Here is a 21,024-nt window from a genome sequence, read left to right on the forward strand (position 1 = left end):
GGGATGCTGAAGCAAGCACTGTCGGTGTGTGTGAATTTTTCCTTAAAAATATTACTTTCAGGATAAAAATGAATCTGAACATTTATTTCTCACAAAAAGAGAAAAGAAATAATTTATGTTTTCCAAAATAATTAAAGATCAGGAACAATTATTCAGAAGGTATCTGCTTCTAGAAGCTGTAAGAAAATTTATGTGCTGTGTTTTCAGTGTAGTGCAAATGGAATGCTGTACCATGGTTGTAATTTTTATAAATTTTCACAATTTCCTGACAGTTTCTGAAATATGTATTTTTCTTTTAATTAGAAGATACTGGTTCACTGATAATTAGCATCTAAATGGATTATTTTTTGTTTGTGTGGCTTTGTTTTTTTATTTTTACTCTAGTATGCAAGTGTTGAGAAAGATGGTGAGCATTACATGACCCCAGAGGATTTTGTGCAGAAATACCTAGGACTTCATACGGATCCGCATCACAATCCTAAAACAGTGCAGCTGTTGGCTGGAGTGGCAGATCAGACTAAGGATGGGTGAGAATTTTGCTTTCCATTTGAAACTTCCCTTGTTAACTAGGGTATTGTTAAATGTATGAGTGCATGAGTTTGATAACGTCATCTTCTAAAATGTATTACTAATTTTTTATTGTTTAAATGAGAAGTTTTTTTCACAAGTACAATAGACTATAAACTTGTGAAAACTGAGAAAAATTTACAGTGTTTAACATGGATTTTTTTAAGCTGAGATTTATTTTGATGATGTTTTGTTAAATTCTACAAAAACTGAGGAAATTGAACAGCAGGTAAGTTAAGTGTAGTATGGTTGCCTTAGAAAAGCTCTTTTCTGTATGTCTATGTCCATCATCAGGTACTGTAGAGTCTTCAGTACCTGAAATTAAACACAAAAATATGGAAGAGCTTTCTTATTTCTGTAGTGCGCAATTCAAGTCCAACCATTGAGATCTTTTATAAAGACTGACTATTAGAAAAGAGAGACACTAATGACTTTATGAAGGAAGAAGTTGTTTGCCTAATGAAAATCAGGTCACACCACATAAAGCTTTTCAAACTCAGATGCTCCTGCTTGCTTTTAGACAGTTCCCTGAAACCAATTTACTTCTGCTGAGGTAGTGCCCTCTAACTAATTTGTTTTCCAAGGAGCCTTTTCTTTTGCTGTATGTAGGCTTCTGGTTTTGGCCTTGGATTGTAGTAGGAGGCCTGGACATTGTTAATGTAAAGTGAGAAGGTTAAGATGGATCAGAGAAGAGGTCAAGAATGCAGAAGTGAATGGTTATTTTGTTGAGAAGAAAATGCTGTTAAAAATAGTAAATATTGTAAATATTTAAATATTTACAAAGTTGTAAATGCGTAAATATAACTTACTTTAAATTGAAAGCTCCTTCACTTCCTTGGTTACTTAAATTTTGGTTTTGTTTTCCTGGATTCTGTTATAGAACTTCTTACTGGTTTGCGTAGTATCCTGAGCAGCTTGCATAGTATCTGTGCAAGGGAAATGAAATTGTTTGTGCTGTATACTTCTTACCCTAAATGACAAATATAGGATTTCCTCTTTGATATAATGTTATATGATTTTTCATAAGGCTGCAGCACTTTGATAATATATTTAATTATACATATATTTGATAAATGTTAGTAACCTGTCTCTATTTCCAATACATAGCTTCAGTTTGTTGCTTTATTATGAATTGAAAAGGTAATTTTGTATATATCTGTTCAAAATAGTTTAATTGATAAAGTAAACCAACATGCTTAGTATTTTGTTCCTCTGAAAGCTGTTGGTTATCTTTTGTAGTGTGCATTTCTTCAAAAAATGTCTTATAAAAGGGTCTTTCTTACAGTAGGAGATCAGTTTGTTTTAATGCTACAACAGAACTTTTAGGTATTGCTTTTTGTTACTTTCCCTGTAAATAAGATTTTTTTGTTTTGTTTTTGTTTATTGCTTTTTTTCAAAAAATCTTGGTAATATTTGAAGTGATATAATCAAGTATGGGTAAGCGTGCTTTACCACCTTCTTTATGGGAAGAGTGGGATTTTTATTTCGCATTGCAATATAGTTCAAAGTGTAAAATGCTTATCTGTTTGAATACTTGTCTGAAACTTTTTTCTAAATGTTTTAATCAATATTCAATCGATATTTCATGTGAAGAATTTGTTACAGCCCCATTATCAACATCAATTTTTTTTTTTTACATTCACATTCTTTCATTTGTAACGAGCTGTAATTTATCAAAATCCAGACTCTTAATAGCACGAATAACTTGCAGTCTTAAACTGAATTCTGGGATATATTGCAGCTTTCTAAGGATTTACTTTATGAAGTCCAAGGACATAGCTGTAGTCCTGGTCTGTACATATACTTTTACATTAAATGACAGCCCAATGTCATGCAGCAAGTCTTTGAGAAGCTTTGGGTTCTGTTACAAAATTTCATTCCTATATCTGCTATCATATTCTCTTAGCCTTGCTTGAAATAAATACTCAGGAGTGTTGATGGTTGCTTCCATTGTTAATATTTTTTTATTTCTTTTAGGTTTAAGTTTGGCTCTTTACAGAAACAGCACATTTTGGAACTGGCGCTCTGTAGGCATGCGTTTAAAAAAAAATGGTTTTACTTTTTGTCTCATGGTAACTTGATCCTTACTTAACTGTTCCAGAGCACTATTGCTTTCTCCCATTACTGCTGTACAAGACTGGTTTGCTTTAGTGGAACTCATTAAGGTAGTTCTTAAAACAGCTGACTGTTCATTTCCAAAATGTTTTTTCCTCATTGTTACAAATGCATGTTCTTAGAAACTTATGGGATGTCCTCTAAATTAGAATTTGCTCTAAACTTGCCTGTTCCCGATTTAGTACAATAGGATTTCACTGATGCTGAAAGCACTCCTGTGTCTCCAGACTGCAGGCACTGGTTTTAGGATAGGATAAATACCCTCTCTGAAGAATATACTTACATATATATATGTGCCAAAACCCACTAAAATATTTTGCTCTCTCTTCAGACCTAGAGAATTTCACATTAGTAATTCAAAATTCTTCATTTTAACTGCTTGTTTCTGGGTACTGCTTTTATCAGTATATCAATCTGGAAATGTGTTCTTAAGTGTAGTCCCCAAGAAAGAGTTGATATTTCACCTAATGGAGAGTCACAACAGAGCTATACATAATGCCTAAAAAGCTGTGTTGCATGGGGAAATATTAGGAAAGACTTGTTGTAGGAAAAAAGGAGAGAGAAGAATTGCAAACACAGGGGTTACTTTGTGTGCTTTAGAAGGGTAGCAGTACAGAAGAAATCAGAGGAAAAGAAATTTTTTTTAAATGTTACAGATAAAACACAAGGTGAGTGATTTGATCTTGTTATGGACTCTGTAATGCAGTGGGTTCACTGGATAATACTTACGTAGTGATTGGGTGGGAAGCTTCATCATTCTGTTTAATCCAGCTCCTGTTATCTCTGCCCTAGTGGCTAATGGAGGATCACAGAGGCTATCCCTGCTCTTAGGCATTGCAAGTTGAATATGTGGGAAGGAAATTGAATGTGCCTATCTCCTTTTGCTGTAGGCACTGTTATAGTGAGACTGCTGAAGATGTCTTCTTTCAGGTTCAGGCTTCTACAAATGCATTCTACAGAGATCAGCACTTGATTTTGTCAGTTATAAAGCTTCCTGATTAAGAGCTCATTTGTGTGTCAGCTTTATGCGTGTATGTGAGGTGTATTTTGAAATGATAGTATTTACAATTATTTTAAAGGAACATTTGTTTCTTTGGTACTAACCCTTTATTTATCAAGATCATCCTTTGGATGAAATTGACTTCGCATGTGAAGAGCCATTCTCACATTTCTGGTTTTTCTTGCTAAAATGTGGTAAATATGATAATTTTGTATTTTCAGTATCTTAATAATTTTCAAAGTCACTAGGTTTCTTTCTTTCTTGTGCTGTGCATATATACAGGAATGTTAACATATTTAACCTTTTTAAAGTATCTCAATTCTGCTTCTGTGTATCTAGAGAAAGACTAGATATAGTAATGAATAGTGTGAATATTGTGATTTTTTTCTCTTTTTTTTTTTTCCTGTAGGGAACAGACTTTATACTTGTCTCTTTAGCAGTAAGCAGTAATGTTGAAGTAATCACTATGAGCTAATGATCTGATATGATGAGTACTAAGTTGAGATCAATTATGTACATTTTCTAGGAAAATTTCTAGGAAGAAGTGATATTCTCTGCTTTAACAGCATTTACTGATATATAGTAAATTTTTTGTTAAATATAAAAGATGTAATTGACATTCTTACTTCCATTGATTATTTAATGCTAAAATATATATCCCGTCATTTATGCCATTATTTTCTTGTGCCAACCTTACCCTTTATCTACGCTTAGCTTCAGGTTTATCCTTCTGCAGCAGTTCATACATACAGTGTTAGGATGCCTTCTGAAGGGGTTTTTGTGTTAGTCAGAATAAGCAGAGTTCCTCTAGAAAAGTTACTTATTAATATCCTAATAAGATATCTGTGCATACATTCAAGTGTGAGTTAATCTGTGGTGAGGACAAGGACTTGGACTTACCCAAGCACCCTGAATTGTGCCAGTGACTGTCTTGCCTACCCACCTCAGAATCTTGTGATCTGCTGTTGCACTCAGATCCCTCCCTGCCTTGTCATGTCTGTCCTTGAGCCCAGATGTTTTATATTTGGCTCTGAGTACATGACTTGGCAGTTCAAGTTTTGGAGTGTAGTATTCTTTCCATAATAAAATATAACTTTTTCTGAACCTGTTTATTTTTTTATGCATGTTATGTTTTGTTTTAAGAAAAGGTGTGGTTTATAGTGTATTCCTGTACTTGCATTACAGTATTTTTTCTTAATGGAAATAAATATGTAGTAATAGAATGACAGACCTGTAAATTTCATGTTGTTAGGATTTTTGTGGTGTTTTTATGTCTTAATTTTTAGATGCTGGTTACATTTATAATTAAAAAGTAATGACTTGTAGGTGTTCAGTGAGAATTCAGTTGCTTCATAGAGGAAGAAACTGACTTGCATAAATGTTAACTACTTAAATGTAACATACTTTTCAGTCTCTAGAGTGTTAATTATCTTAAGTTAGAATTTTATTTAATATTTGGATCACACTGTTTTCTAGAGTATCAAATGTAAATTATCATTGGTATTATGAGCAATTTAAAAAAATCTTTATAACTTTTCTGTTTTCCTTTCTAGGTTAATTTCCTTCCAAGAATTTTTGGCATTTGAATCTGTTTTGTGTACTCCAGATGCAATATTCATTGTTGCTTTTCAGTTATTTGACAGGAATGGCAATGGAGAAGTAACATTTGGTAAGAATACCTAAAGAAAAACAGTTTTAAGAAACTGATTATAATAGTGTCTGTCATAGTAGTGGTTCATGACCACAGGTGCATAGAAATGCATTTTGTGCAGTACTATACTGTTTTCCTAAGACTCTGCATGAGCAGAATTTTTTTTCCCTCTGTCACTTCAAGCTTAAGAAAGACACAGAGACAAAATAAGTTTTTCTCTGTCTTCTTGAATCAAGGTTTTTCGTTTTCCTGAAGTAGTGTCATCCTAAGTAAAATTCTGTATCCTGGACTTCAAACTCCTTCAACCATGAGGGAGTTCTAAGATATGTTCTGGATCTTCACATGTCTTTGAGTAATTGTCATTTCATACAGTAAGAGCTTAATACAGAAACTAAGGAGGTCTAATAATTTGATTTCCTGTTCCTTTTCTTGAGGAGCTAGTCTTACTTTAATGTTACGAGTGTAACTTACAACTTGATTATATATTTGCAAAATTAGGAAGAAAATCTGGCCTTTGGTTTTGTTACCTAATCACATAAGTTAGTAATTAGACCAGAGTCTGGGGGCTAACTACACTGCTTTGTGATATTGCTAAATAGCTGTTATTAACATTGCAGTTTAAGGAGGACTAGGCTTTACTTTTAAAACTTTATGTTTATGAAAATCAGATAAATCAATGGTAAGAATTTTAATAAAATGGAATGAGAATTAAATGTTATTTCTATCCAAAAGAATAAAGCACTCAATAAAGAAAATACAAACTGTGCTTGGATTTGTAACCACTTGCTGTTTGTACTATTTCATTATTATGGAAATGGCTGTAACTTGTTGGGGAAAAAAGCAACGGTCTTTTTATGGAAACAAATTGTTTGACTTATGGTGCCTGTTAAATTACATTAACTGAAGAGTCAGATACTAAGCAGTTTGGATGCGCAACATCTTGAAAAGAAAATGTTTTAGAATTTAAATAAAGGTGAAGTCTGTAAATGCAGTCATTAGGAATTTGACAAACTACTACAATCAGTGGGACCATGTTAACGATGGTTTATTTAATAATCTTGCAAAATGGGGGTTTGAACTTGGTAGTTCTTATGAGCACACTTGAAATATCTGATTCCATAATTGAGCAATAAGCCATTTCAGATTGAATACAAATTCCTCAGTTAGACTGAGTATTGTTATTTTTATATAATTAAAGTCTAAAAGAAAACACAAACAAGAGAAATTGTGAAACAGAAAATTGGTGGTTTTTTTCTGTATCTTCCTTGCTGATTTTTTTTGTAAGGCTGATAAATCTTGAAAAGGAAATTTTGGAGGGAATTTTAAATTTACTATTGGTTTCTTGGATGTTTTTTACAAAATTAATTATATTGCAATTATTACTATATTTAACATTATGTTAGTAAGATGGCATGGTACATATTTTTTGTGCTACAGTTCCCACATTTATTTCTGCTTTTTTGTCTTTGTTTGTTTGTAACACGGGCTACTTACTTTTACTTCATACATGTATCATACATATTAATACGACTGTGAAAAATGTGAATGATGATCTGTGACATCTTCAGAATATGGTAACCCTGCAGTCAGTTTCCAAGTCAGTCTTGTGACTGTTTTATAAATGAGACCTGCACCCTTTCATTTTCATACCATGTAAACTGAAAGGCACAGAGTTTAGTTTCATGTAAAAACATGACAATATAGAAACGTAAGTTTTAAAGTTGAAGGTTTTAGTAAATTATTGGAAATATACTGAAGTGGAATAAGTTCAGCCAATTGGTGTGAGAATCACTATCAGACAAGGTTTTAGTAAATTATTGGAAATATACTGAAGTGGAATAAGTTCAGCCAGTTGGTGTGAGTATCACTATCAGACAAGTCAGGTCTTTTATAGACTGTGTAATGTATCCAGTCTGCAGGTAAGCCGTGTTGGTTATGACAGCAAACACAAGTCAGGATTTTCTAGCTCAGATGAAGTGCTCTGTGGATGTGATTGCATTGATGCCAAAGCTATCTCAAACCACTAAGACTTGCCAGAAGCAACATGGATTTACTGAGGCTTTTCTGCGCTGTGCATCCAAAGCAAGGGACAGAATCAACTTGGATCTGTTAGACCAGTTATTAGAACCAACACTGGCCTTGTGTGAGATAACATGTTCTCAAAAAATACTCTCATCTACTCAAATTTTAGTTATCTGGGGGAAGTTAAGTGTGCTTGTTGAATTTTAGATCTCTCTCTGTTTTTGGAAGGAAGCTGCTCTAGTTGGGTTCGCTTCTGTGTAGGATTTATTTACTGACATGATTTTGAACCATTCTCAAGTACTTCGGCATTTTATAGTCTTCTTGAGCCTCAGTCTGCTACTTGTCTCTTAAAATACTTAGCTTCCAACTCTAGTGATAAAACTATTAATTATGTCACAGAAGAACTGTCTTAGAAGAAGACTTTAGAAGCTATTTTGTAGAAATACTTGTATGCTAAGTTAATCAATGTCTTTGTCTGCCATATCATATGTTGAAACATGAAGCCTTCTATCACTTTAATGTCATCTACTATTTTCTTACTGCTTTGGGACACTTTTCTAGGAGCTTTGGACATCTGGAAATCCTGTATGAATGACTGCCGTAAATGTGTAGTTGGTATTCTGCAACATTTGTAAAGTAGGTCCATTGCAAGAGCATGAAACTGGACCTACTTTGCCCGAGCAAACTGCACAGCATGCTCAGTACGCTCCACATGTTTCAGCTGCACTGGACTTGCTGTCAGCTTGGTGAATAAAAAGTAGTAAAATGACTGTTTTAGCAACCCATTGATACAAGTGACAGTGTAGTTTAAACAAGTTTTCAATCATGGAGAAACAGAGAAAAAGCATGTATTTCTAACCAAGTGCTCCTGCATCTTCATCAGTGCTTCCTAGGTGAATATTTTACACGAAATGTGTTGCTGCTGAACCCTTACAATACTGCATTATCCGTAAAATAATTAAATGCTAACAGCTAAAGCTGATGAAGACAAGTGATTTTTTTTTTCAGGTTGCTGTCTGTAGCCAGAGAAGACTGACAAGTGCTTTACTCCTTTGATTATGGGATGTATTGACTGTGCTACTTAACATGAGTGAAATACTTAAAATCACTCCATAAAATTAATACTCTTCTACTAAGGAATATTATTTTTATTTCTATTCTGTACAGATCTTCTGACCTGAATTCAGGTTAAAGCAAACCTGAATATTAAATCTGCTCAAGCTATTTGTTTTTTTCTGATGTTGAAGCAGATAATCTTTACTGTTTTTAAAAGGTGAAGTCTGTGATTATCTGCAAAACTTCTCTGAAAAATAGGTTGTGTAACTGAAAGTAAAAGGATTCTTTTTAATTTATCTCTCTGGCACACCATACAATGATCTGGACTGCATCACTTTTAATTGGAATATACAATTTCAAGGCATTTTCCAGCTGTTCTTCCTTTGTAGAGTCACCACAAAGAAAGCCATTCTCTGATAAACTGGGGAGTTTCAGAGATGCTTTTTCAGTTAAATACACATGCTAGTATGGATAGGATAGAGCTAAAATGTGTTTGTGATTCTTCTGTATTCAGAATTATTTTGGAGATAATTGGAAAATATTTATGGAACTGAATTTAAGGCTTTTAAAAACATCCTGCACTCAAAATCTAATTACAAACATTTTGCCAAGTATAACAGCATCTTCTTCAAAGGCATTGGGGGAAGGAAGACAGTCAGATGCCTTTTAATACAACTATGTGAAAATAGTACAATGTTAGTAAACTGAAATAATAAACATCAATTTAATAGCTTCAGAATTTGAGTATATGGGGATACTGAAGTTTTGCCCAATCTGTTACTTAGAAAAGTTTTAATCTCAGAAAATTCAGGTTTCCCTTAATCAGGACATAGAGTTTGAGAGCACTGGAAGAAGAGGAGCAAGAGAAAGGAGTTGAATACATGTTTGTGCTTTGCTTATGAGTATTATTTCTCAGGGACCACTTCTAGTACTCACTCATTCACCATTTCTAAAAGGGCAGATGGGTTGAAAATGCTAAGATTTGGGTTTAAACTTAAAAGTTCTGCTTTTGAAAATACTACTGGCAACCATAAAGACTGGAAATAGATTTTAAAATATAAACAGAAAACTACTAATGATCACATGACTACCGACATGAGGATATGAGGGAAAAATCCATGTTTTCATCAAGTGCTATAAACCAGAGCTGCTGGTTTTTTTGGCCTCCTGTTCTACGTTAGTTGCCTGTTTTCAAAGTGTCTTTTGCTAAACACATGCAGATAATGTAGGAAATGTCACTATTGGGACTTTCTTTTTTCCTTTTGTGTTGTATGATTTTTTTTCAGGCTTAAACTACAGTTTTGAATGCTTGTGAACAATGCAGAATGGGAACCCCTCTTTTTACTACTACTAATTTTTTTTCAAAATCATGATCAATAAGAGGGAACAGAAAAGGAGAATGTCATGTTAAAATTTTATGTATTGACAACTTTTTATCATGGCTGTCATTCATCTTTCAATAGAATCAGTAATTCTTTTAAAGTAAGAGTAGAAATAAAATGTAACTATTTCTGGTTAAACTTTCTCACATTAATTATTATATTACATTTGGATTACTTTTAATAAGCTTCTCCTACATCAGGTGCTACAAAAATGTCTTTCTGCCCTGAGCTGTGGTTCCTTATTTTATCCTTCAAAGTGAAAATATGCTGTTAGCAGAAACAGTGAGCAACAGCAACATAAAAATGTTAACATTTTTTATGTATTCCGTGTACATTAGACATGAAATATGCACAAAATGGACAGTAGATTACTGAACAGACAGATCTAAAGAAACCCAAACCAACCCTGTTAAACAAAAAATCTACCATACTTATGCTGCTGCTTAAAACTTAACCACTTTTATATTTTTGTGTCCCTAAGAAGTGTGATTGCTTTTTATCACTGGTATGAGGGAATGGCAAACTCTGTTAACAGGTTGATGGCACTAGAATTGTATGAGCTTTCCACTCTGCTTCTTGGGGAGCTGATAAGTCAAAATAAATAATAGGTACTGCTGCAAGGTTTACTTGGAGTATAGAGCCCATCCCCACAATGGGCCACCAAAGAGACCGCATAGTGTTTATAATTTAAAGTATTCTTCTTCCTTATATGAAATTGATTATTGCCTAGGAATTTTGGGGGTTTGTATCGTTTTTCTGAGCCTGATAGGTAACAGTGTTTGATGGAAGTTGAGCCAGTCATGTGTGTGCTGCCTGCAGATAGCTGCTCCAAGCATCTATAATTTGTTTAAAATGATTGGGTGGGGAAATTCTGAAGCAATCTTGTGAGAATGTGTGTCGCCTTGGAGGTAATGTACTAGTACACTGGAGTAGTAGGTTTATTGTTCCTGGGGCTCATGGTAAGTTGAGTATGTCATCAGTCTGCTGACTTGTATGCCTATCTGAGAGGAAAATGCATTACTGTAAGCCTGGAAAGAAAGTTATCAGCTCAGTAGGAAAGAATTCCACTACAGAATGGTGAGCAAAGAGTAGAAGACATTAGTAAATGAGCAACATATATTGACAGGGACAATGAATGCATTCTGTAAAATGTCCTACTAAAATGAAAGGCTTGAAAAATAATTTGCTGTTTGCCCCCTGCAGAATAGCTCCGTTGGAAATTTGAAACACTTGTAGTTTATCTTAATTTAGAAGCATTACTAGGTTTTGACTGAGGAAGAAGAAAAAAAGCCAGCAAAGCTAGCATCTGTACATTGATGTTGCCTGTTTTCTTTGTTGTCAGTGTTTTGCTTCTACTGTGAAAAAAAAAAAAAATTAAAAATGGGGCATTTGTTGATAATTCAGAGAGGTGTAAGTATAGGTGATGATTGCATTGTGTATAATTTCTGCAATGTGATTGTCTGTTTGCTGCTTCTCGTCACACAAGTTGTTAGCTGTGCTGATGGCTGTTTCTGTTAATGTAGTAGAAGAGCCAGCAGAATTGGATTATAAAGGTATTGTTGATATGTTGTGAAGAAAGCACCCCTGCTCTTAGGTAGACATAGTCAGTTTTAGCACCTAACAGGAGGTGTTTGAGAATCTCAGGTGGATTTGGTAAATGTTATTTAAAGTTTCCATGGGTTTAACTGGATCAGTTACTTTGCTGTGGGGGTGGTGAGGCACTGGCATAAGTTTCCCAGAGAAGCTGTGAATGCCCCATCCCTAGAAGTGCTCAAGGTCAGGTTGGATGGAGTTCTGAGCAACCTGGTCTAGTGGAAGATGTCCCTGCTTGTGTTAGGGGGGCTACAATGAGGAGATCTTTAAGGTTCATTCCATCTTAAACCATTCTGTGGCTCAGTGATTTTTCAGAACAAGTGCACAGTTTTGCCTGTGTACCCCAAGTGTTTCATAAACCAAGCCAACATGGAAGCAATTAAGCATTATATAATAAAGCATATCTTCAAACCCAGACTATTGTAATACAAGCAGAATATACTGAGTGTGAGAGATTGCCTGGAAAAGAGAAATGGGTAAGGCACCTCAGTTTTCAGAGAGGCAACAAGCTAGTTTGGATACTGATTCTTAGAGCTAGTTAGCCATTTCTGGAATTCATCAAGTATCAATACACTCAAGTATTGAATATAAATTTATTAATTAAACTATTATTTTTATATGCTGATGAGTCTTGACTTGCGATATTTTGATGAGTAGTTGTAAATGTTTTTATGAACAAAAAAATTGAGTGTAGGAAAGTGTTGTTTTTTAAAGTAGTATACAGTTAAATGCTTGAGAGTTATGAAAACGTCAGGGGCTTAAGTCTCACTAAAAACAAGTGAAAAATCTGTCTCAGTGAACATGGATGAATAAGAAAACAAAATTTTTAAAGAAAAATGTGAGGCTTTTTTTACCTTTCTCTAAGGTTAAGAGAAGCAATTATTGGAAACAAGTGAAAATAAGATTTAAATTTTCTGGCTGCTTCAGCATGTTCTTTTCTACGTTTTCATTCGGGAAGCTCAGTGTGTGTCAGAAATCAGGTTTACATACACGTAAGTAGTAGCCAGTTGGCACCCTGTTTGTGCATTAGTAGCCAAGCCAATAGAGCCTGCCTGTCTTCTGCTCTGTTCACAGTTCACTGCCATTTTTCAGGCTCCATAATGAGCTGCACTGACCTGTTTGTGTTTGTAGTACATGGAGAGTCTAGCTTGGCCAGAAGCTGCAGTGAATTAGTGGTAAGTGGGGAATTTAAATGTACATACCTTGATTCCTTGATCTGCAACAATGATGAATAAATCTACCACAAACAGAACTTTCAGAGGAAGTATGGCAAAATAAAATAGTTTAGCACTATGTGTTTAGTGATTTCTCTCTTTTTTTCTTTACCCTCACCTTGCACATTGATTCTGGTGAGTAGGTATGAGTAGACAGATAGAAACGGTCAGAATTGTTTTTTAGGTTTCTTGTTGACCCTGACAAGTCCTTTATCTTACCTTGTAGTGAAAACTGGTTTAAACTGTAGGGTTTTGACTCTTGTGTTTGATTATGCTTAATCACTTGCCATAATCTGCCTTGAGAATATATAATCTCAGTCTAATTGTGAAGGAGGTGATCTAGCCAAGGAATCTGACCTTTGTACTTTTGTGTCTGTTTTGAGACATGTATTCTGGATGTTTCCTTTCCTTTTCTCACTGAAAAGATAAAAACATGTAGTGTATTTCCTAGATTTGCTCTAGAACTAATAGACTACAGAATTGAAACTATGAATGAATCACGTAGTCCTTTAGCATAGAGAAAGCAATACATTTACTTCAAGTAAATAGGTCTTGATAGAGTTATCAAATGATAATTAAGGTTCTTACTGTATTTTGTCTCTCAAAACTGTTTAAATGTATAAAAGGTGTCTTATCAGCTAGAATATTTTGTATTTTGTTTTAAATTTTAACTGTGCCACATTTTATTTTGCTGTTAGCAGATTCTAGGCTGATAAACCATTTCAGGTACTGTGAGGAAAATTTTGAAAAGTGTTCATGTGTTACGGGTAGATGTCCTGTTATACAGTTCATGAGTTTGATAATCTGCACAAAAAGCAAGCTTGTTTTGCAGTATGGCAGTGCTGTGTGTGAATAATGCATGCTGTTTTTCAGATGAGGTTTTTGCCTGAATTCAGATAATATGTTTAGCATTGAAATTTCAGTTGTACAGTATACATGGAGAGAATTCCATCTGAAATGGCAGGTTTTTTCTTCATTTAAAGGAGGGCATCTCTATCTTCACTTATCTTAAAACATTTTAATAACTGAGACTACCAATTATGTTTTATAGGATTTGATTTTTGTGCTAAGGCCTTATCAAAAGCATCTAATAACGTGCTTTCTGCTGAGTTAATGATATGTTTTAGATGTCATTTCTTATACCTATCTTCAATAGCCATATTCAGACAGTGTGATTGTAATAATCAAGTTTCAATCAAACCATACTTAGTATGACAAATATTGCCTGAGATTGTAGTGCAGGTATTTGTGCTCTTGATAAAGGGCTTAATTTGACTCCTGGCAGAGATAGAGAACCAGTATTGATTTTTATATCAGAATGCAAAATAGCTTTTATTTGTCATGTATGAGGGAAATTGCTTCTTAATTAAAACTAAATAAAACACTCACTCCATGGTTTTATGCAATAATACAAAAAGTATCATTTGTGTCTCAAATGTGTTCTTTTACAGGTCTGTAAAGGTTTGGTTAGCAATTATTTTTAACAAGCTAAAACACTTCTTAAACAGCTGCTGAAATCATAATTTTTTTGTATTCCTCCTGGAATGTTTGTAGATTTACTGTACCCCAAGGCTCACCTGTTGTTTTTCCCTCCCCAAAGCAAATGTCAAAGAAATATTTGAACAAACTCTTATTCATCTTCAAATCCCGTTCAACTGGGACTGTGAGTTTATTCGACTGCATTTTGGACATAACAGGAAGAAGCATCTTAACTACTCAGAGTTCACTCAGTTTCTTCAGGTCAGTTATTAACCTTGTTCCAAAGTTGGAACTGAAATTCATTTAACTTCTAATAATACGCTAATACCATTATAAATTTTGAATTTATTCTGGTAGTGATAATCCTTATCTGATACTAATCCTGACAGCTAATGATGAACTGTTATTTCTCCATACCAGTCATGTAAGCAGTATGTACTCATTGTGCTGTAACTTGAATAGCATCCTTTAAAAGAATGGGACAAAACATACATTAATTTCAGTTTATGAAATTAACTGTTTCACTGATTGTTGTTAAACTGGGTTGAGGGTCTGCTTGTTCTGTCATAGGAATTCAAAAGCAAAACTAAATTCTACCAGAGAAAGTTAGCATTCTTAATATAACCAATTATTATTGACCATAAAAACTCCCCTATAGAGGTTTTAGCTTCTGTTGCATTTCTTTATTTTTATAAATATTCTAATACTTATCACTTTTTTTCTCTCACTGGCATGCATGCTACCACACAAATACTGGGAATTTGGTCTTAAATGCAGCCAGCTTACAGGAGGTAAAATCTGATTTCCTGTGATGTTGCTGAACTACCCCTTAGGGATTGGGCTTTAAAGAATTTCACTTGTTGGACTGCACTTTGTGCTAAGCCAAAAATTACAGTTAAAATATATTATGAATTGAATATTATACTAGAGGGAAGGAAAGGAAAATGTCATCTATAAAGGATGGAGAAAGAGCAAATTAGGTGAAATTTACATTGTAATTAATGGAAAGGAAGTTCACAGAGTTGTTGGTAATTGGACTGAATTCCATAAATTAACATGCAATGACCACCTTGTGATATAACATAAAATTGCCTGTCTAGTAGATGTGAAGAAAAATAGATTATGCACTTTTAGAGCTGCCTTTGATGCAAGAAAAGTTTTGTATGTATTGTCTTAAAAGTAAGGAGTGATAGATGTGCTTCTGCATAATCTGTAATTATTGCCGAAGATAAAAATACCTCATAGGATCACAGAATATTTGTGTTATAAGGGATGTTTAAATGTCATCTAGTCCAATCTCCCTGCAATCTGCAGGGATGTCTTCAACTAGATCAGATTGCTCAGAGCTCTGTTCAACCTGACCTTGAGTGTTTCTAGGGATGAAACATCTACCACGTCCCTAGGCAATGTGTTCCAGAGCTTTACCACCCTTATTTAGTTTAGAATCATTACCCCTTGTCCTATCACAGCAGGCCCTACTTAAAAGTCTGCCACCATCTTTCTGATAAGCCCCCCATAAATATTGAAAGGCTGCAGTAAGGTCTCCCAGGAGCCTTCTGTTTTCTTTTCCTCTCCAGACAGAACAGCCCCAGCTCTGAGCCTTTTCTCACAGTGGAGTTGCTGCAGTCCTCTCTCATTTTTATGGCCCTCCTCTGCACCTGCTTCCAAAGTGATTTGCTGGGAGCTCAGAGCAGAGTGATAAATGTTGGTTCTGGTTTTATGTTTGTTTTTCCAAGATACTGCTATGTAAGATACAGTAGCCTCTTATTGTCATAGTATGATTAAAACCCTTAGTAGGGAAGGCTAGTGTGGGTTGCAGTAATTTCACTATGTATACAATTTGGATATTTTTTTCCCTTCTTTTCATATAAGATTGTTTTTCTCTTTTGGTCTAAAACTATCTTTTGGGGTTTGGGACTTGAATCAGAGCAGCTTTGTTGTACCCTGATCTAGAAAATGTTGTTCATGAGGTTATGAGAGTTGAGAAATTACTGTAAAGGTGATGTAAGCTAGATGGTTTGCCCTCTTTTTACTGTCTGTCAGAATGTGGTTATTTTTTAGCGCTTCTAGAGGTCTGAATGACAGCTGAATGGGCTTTATTGTTTGCTTGAATAGAAGGAAACAACTTTTTCTGGACATAGAATTTATAACTATCATTATTATCTTGAGGTTAGGTTACCACAGTGATCTTTGTGTGAAGGTTTTTGCAGTTTGTATAGGAGTTTCAAATTGTCTGAAATGAGTGACCATTTGTGACATTATGGGAGATAACTGTTTGGGGCAATCTAAATCCATATTATATAATTTTCACTTTCCTCCTGTTTATTTTCAAGTACTTTCCAGTGAGTTAGTATATAATAGCCCAGTCATATTTCATCTTGGATATGTAAGAGATCATCTCACTTTGTGTCTTCAAGATCAGTATCAGAAGTTTTTCTAGCACTTAAGTATTTAATTAAGGAATAGATAGCAGGCAGGACATGGGTATGTGAAGTTCATTTCTTAAATCATTTAGTGAAAGTGAATATTTCCTTACAGTTGAACTGAGGCTTTTCTTTGACAGAGGAATGAATTTGTGGAAAAAATCAGTATGTAGACTTCTTATTATAGTTGAGCTGGCCTTGAAGTTTAAACTGTAGTTACTCTATTGTCTATATGTACAGACCTGTTGGAGCATAAGAATATGAACTTAGTGAAAGTTTTGTCAACAGTGGGTTACAGAATCTGCTTCTAATCTGCTATCTCTGAATATTCATTCTAGGAGCTGCAGTCAGAACATGCAAGACAAGCCTTTGCATTGAAGGACAAAAATAAAAGTGGTCTGATAACTGGGCTGGACTTCAATGAGATCATGGTTACCATTCGCTCCCATATGCTAACTCCATTTGTGGAAGAAAACTTAGTTTCAGTAAGTGTTAACAAAAAGTGCCTTGAATTCAGAGTTTAATAGTGGTGATGTTTGAAGATGGCACAGCTTCTCTCCCAATTTGTCTTCTACCTGTTTATCACTCACTGCCTTGGTGCTAGAGATTATCAGCTTCACAATAGAGTGGGCAGGGTGAAACATGGCAGCATTCCTTGGCTGCAGTAGTGAAAAGGTTGGCAGTCTGATTTGCATGTTTAAAGTGCCACTGGAAGCAGTTTGAGTTAGTCTACTATACTTTCCACCAGAGCAGGGCAAACTGCTTGGTACAGAAAGAATTATAGAGTTGTAGAACCATATGGGAAAAGACCCTTAAAATAAAATCCAATGGAAGTTATTTAGGACAAAAGCATCCAGTTTTTATATTTGAATATATGTCATCTCAGGAGCTGGAGATTACTTAAAATTTTGTCCTTTTATATAGTCTTGCATTCTTTTCTTTTTCAGATCAGAGTTTGGAAAATCAGTATGTAGATTCTAGAGGTAGAATGGTTACAGCCCTGATAGTTTGGCAAGATCTGTAGGTAAAGTAATAACATACAAGTTACAATCTGAAAGTATGTAGTATGAAAATTACATACTAATGAAATCTATAGAGAAGACAAAGTAATAACTTTTATCTTACTATCTTACCTATAAATCTTGCCTTGCCTTACTCATAAGGCATACTGTCTTCTATAAAATTTAGACTTTGAAGTAAATAGTCATTGATATATGTGATACAAGAAATCACTTAGTGCCTTTAGATAAAGGCATTTGCATGCATTTCTCTTTCAGAAGATTACTTGGTGACACTTTTAATGTGTCTATCAGATAACTTGAACAATAACCTACTTACATGATTATTTCCTAATCGTTTCCTAGTGTTCAATCTTTACCACAAAAATAGTATCCTGTTTCATAATTCTCCCCTCATGTTTCTATTAAAAATATCTTAAAATTACAGGAATAGAAAGATATCTTTAATTCTTTCATAATTTGCTCAAATGAGTGCATCTGTAATTGTAATGAGATGTTGTAAAAGTGTTTAAGGCACTTAACTGTTTTCATTTAATTTTTAAAGGTAGCTGGTGGAACTGTATCACATCAGGTCAGCTTTTCCTTTTTCAATGCATTTAATGCCCTTTTGAATAACATGGATCTTGTTAGGAAGATATACAGTAATATAGCAGGTACAAGAAGAGATATTGAAGTCACAAAAGGTAAGATACATTTCCTATAGTTTATTAATTTTTTAATTCTGTCCATTTTGTAATTGATGATGCACATGGGTTAAGGTGAGTCAGAAGTCAGTTTATGGCCACTGGGAAAGTGTTTTTTTAGCTGTGGGTGATTTTCATCCTCACAGGTTTGTAAGTATTTTCAGTTAGCTCATTAAAGAGAAGATTCTGGCAGGAATTATTGTTTAAATGAGTAGCTGCAAGTCAGTATAATACTGAGAATTTTACACCTTCTTGAAAGAGAAGCATTGTTGCTTAGAGATAGGAAGTTCCTAGGGAATGTGGTGGAATGGGTTAAGTTTGAAAATCCAAGTGGTTTTATATATAGATTGTGCCAGTTAGTACGTAACAAATCCCTGTGCATGTGAAAGGTTGCAGTATTTGTCTTGCCACAGACATAAAGCAGAGTGCTTTTGTAGCCAGTTTATGACAGATTTTATCACCAGTTTTACTACCTGTATGGATGGGACCAGCCAAACCATTATGTGGTAAAAAGCATGCCAAATTCTTTTTGTTCTTTTTATTATTTTTCTTCTTCTTTGTTTAGCTTATATTCATATGCTCTACATATTTTTCCCTAAAGGAAAGCATAAAAGGCCTGTTGTCATCCTCCAAATAGTTTTAACAAATTGCCTAGCAATGTGTTTTGGTAGAGATGCATAAATACATCTTGCTTGGATTTGTACTGGGAAAAAAGGCTGCTGTGTTTTCACTGCTTGGACTTGTTAACTGCAACTTGCCAGTTATGTCATAAACATGTTGTATAATTTGGCCAGATGAATATCTAAGCTTGGAGTCATTCAGAGCTGTGAGAGGAAGGAGTCTGGACATGATGGGAATAGATGAGTCAGTTGCCCTTAAAGCTGTGAATAATGGACCATTTTTCTGTTATGTTTTGTTATGTAGAAGTTCAGAAGCAAGAATCACAAATTGTGGGTGTCGTTTTATTAAGCTTGCTAATTTGAGGATTTTTGTTGTCTTTGGTGAATATTTACCATAAATCAGAGTTGTGGAGTCAGATGTGGTCTGTGTTGGGAAGGCCTGTTTCAGGATAGATGTTCTCCTAAAGATACCTTTCCCCTTTGCATTATGGATTTTGCTTCTTGGTGATAGACGTCATTTTTTTAAATTAAAATTATTTGAAAGGATTCAAAGAGGAAATTTAACAAACACAAATATTTTATTTCTCTTTCCCTTTTTGAATCCAGAGGAATTTACACATTCTGCAATCCACTTTGGACAAATTACACCACTGGAAATAGATATTCTCTACCAACTTACAGACTTATACAGTGTTACTGGGTAACATAATCATGAATTTTATCATTTTGCAATTATAATTTTTGTGTTTTCTGTGTGACCTCTTATTTTTGTCCTAATTTTCAAAGGTTTTGTGTTCTATTTTGTTGCAGTAACTTGTTCAATGTAAACTGATTTTGTTGTGTCCATGGGTTTTGTAAGTGAATTGTATATGTCAAGCACAATTATTAATTGTTGTATTATAGATATACATATGAGGTAGCAAAATACAATACTCCCAAAAGGCTACAAACGCGCTGGTTAATGTTTTGCGTTTTGCATGCATTTTGCATGCATCTTTAATGCATGCAAATTCTTATGTAGAAATAGCTAGAAATGGTTTAATTTGTGTATTATATCCCTTATTACTAGTAGTGAAGAACCTGCTTCTGAGTAATCCATGTTTCCTTCATCTCCAAGCATTCTTTAATGCAGTGTAGCGGATTTCTAAGGTCTGCATTCAGATATGACAAGTGTCTTTTTTTAAACTCAGATGCAGTTTGGGGGGTGTGTCCAGGAATACTGTACTTAATATGTTTGATGCTTTATCTAACCATAATTTGTTTTTCTCTGCCTTGTGTAAAGGCGCTTAACTTTGGCAGATATTGAGAGAATAGCACCATTGGCTGAAGGTGCATTGCCTTATAACCTGGCAGAGCTCCAGAGGCAGGTGGGTAGAAGAAAAAAGAATTGAAATTGAGTGAATGTTCACATGTACTTGCAAATGAAAAATGAGAATACTGCACTTCAAACAGATTCCTGACAAGTGGAACATGCTGTGTGTATTGCTGTAAGGATGGAAATGGGGCAGGCTGTTAGATACTGTATGTGTCTAGACAAGGTATGAGGTGTCAGCATGGCCTGTTTAGATATGAACGTGGATGGATACTTGGATTTCTTACCATGAATACATTTATTCACTCCTGAAAAGGCTTTTCACAGGACACAGCCCTCCATGAACTTCTCCAGCGTGAGTCCTTCCTGTGGAGCCCAGTTCTTTACAAACTCCTGCAGTGTGTGTCCTTTCCACGTGGTGCAGCCTTTCAGGAGTAGATTCACATGGGTCCTCCATGCAGTTGCAGCCTCCTTGGGCTGCATCCACGTGTTCCTCTGTGGGGTCCTATAGGGTCTGCAGGGGAATCTCTACTCCAGTGCCTGGAGCACCTCCTCCTGCTCATTCACTGACCTTTGTACCAGCAGAATTGTTTCTCTCAAATGTTCTCACTCCTCTTACCAGCTGCCATTGCACAGGGTTTGTTCCCCCTTCTTAAATACATTATCCCAGAGGTGCTACCACTGACACTGATGGACTTGGCCTTGGCCAGCGGTGCTGTTGGCTCTGTCAGACATGGGGGGAGCTTCTGGCAGCTTCTCACAAAGCCACCCTTGTATCCCCTGCCCCCAGCTTTGCCCCACAAACTCAGTACACATAGTAAAAAATACAAATATTAAACACAAAGCTTATAAATGTTCACCTCTCACCTCTCTGATGGACAAAATACT

The 21,024-nt window shown here is 35.0% G+C and overlaps 1 protein-coding gene across 2 annotated transcripts in view; it reads left to right on the forward strand.

Moving 5' to 3' along the window:
• SLC25A12 (solute carrier family 25 member 12) overlaps window positions 1–21,024 on the forward strand; it is a 45,732-nt gene that overhangs the window by 4,257 nt on the left and 20,451 nt on the right. For both annotated transcript variants that reach the window (XM_053982958.1, XM_053982957.1), the window contains exons 3-9: window positions 385–527; window positions 5,236–5,351; window positions 14,201–14,340; window positions 16,841–16,987; window positions 18,066–18,204; window positions 19,431–19,524; window positions 20,107–20,191. In XM_053982958.1, coding sequence (XP_053838933.1) covers window positions 418–527; window positions 5,236–5,351; window positions 14,201–14,340; window positions 16,841–16,987; window positions 18,066–18,204; window positions 19,431–19,524; window positions 20,107–20,191 — 831 coding nt within the window. In that variant the 5' untranslated portion in view covers window positions 385–417. The remainder of the gene's footprint in view (window positions 1–384; window positions 528–5,235; window positions 5,352–14,200; window positions 14,341–16,840; window positions 16,988–18,065; window positions 18,205–19,430; window positions 19,525–20,106; window positions 20,192–21,024) is intronic.

This window comes from Vidua macroura, chromosome 7, assembly GCF_024509145.1.
Source record: "Vidua macroura isolate BioBank_ID:100142 chromosome 7, ASM2450914v1, whole genome shotgun sequence".
Taxonomy (NCBI): Eukaryota; Metazoa; Chordata; class Aves; order Passeriformes; family Viduidae; genus Vidua; species Vidua macroura.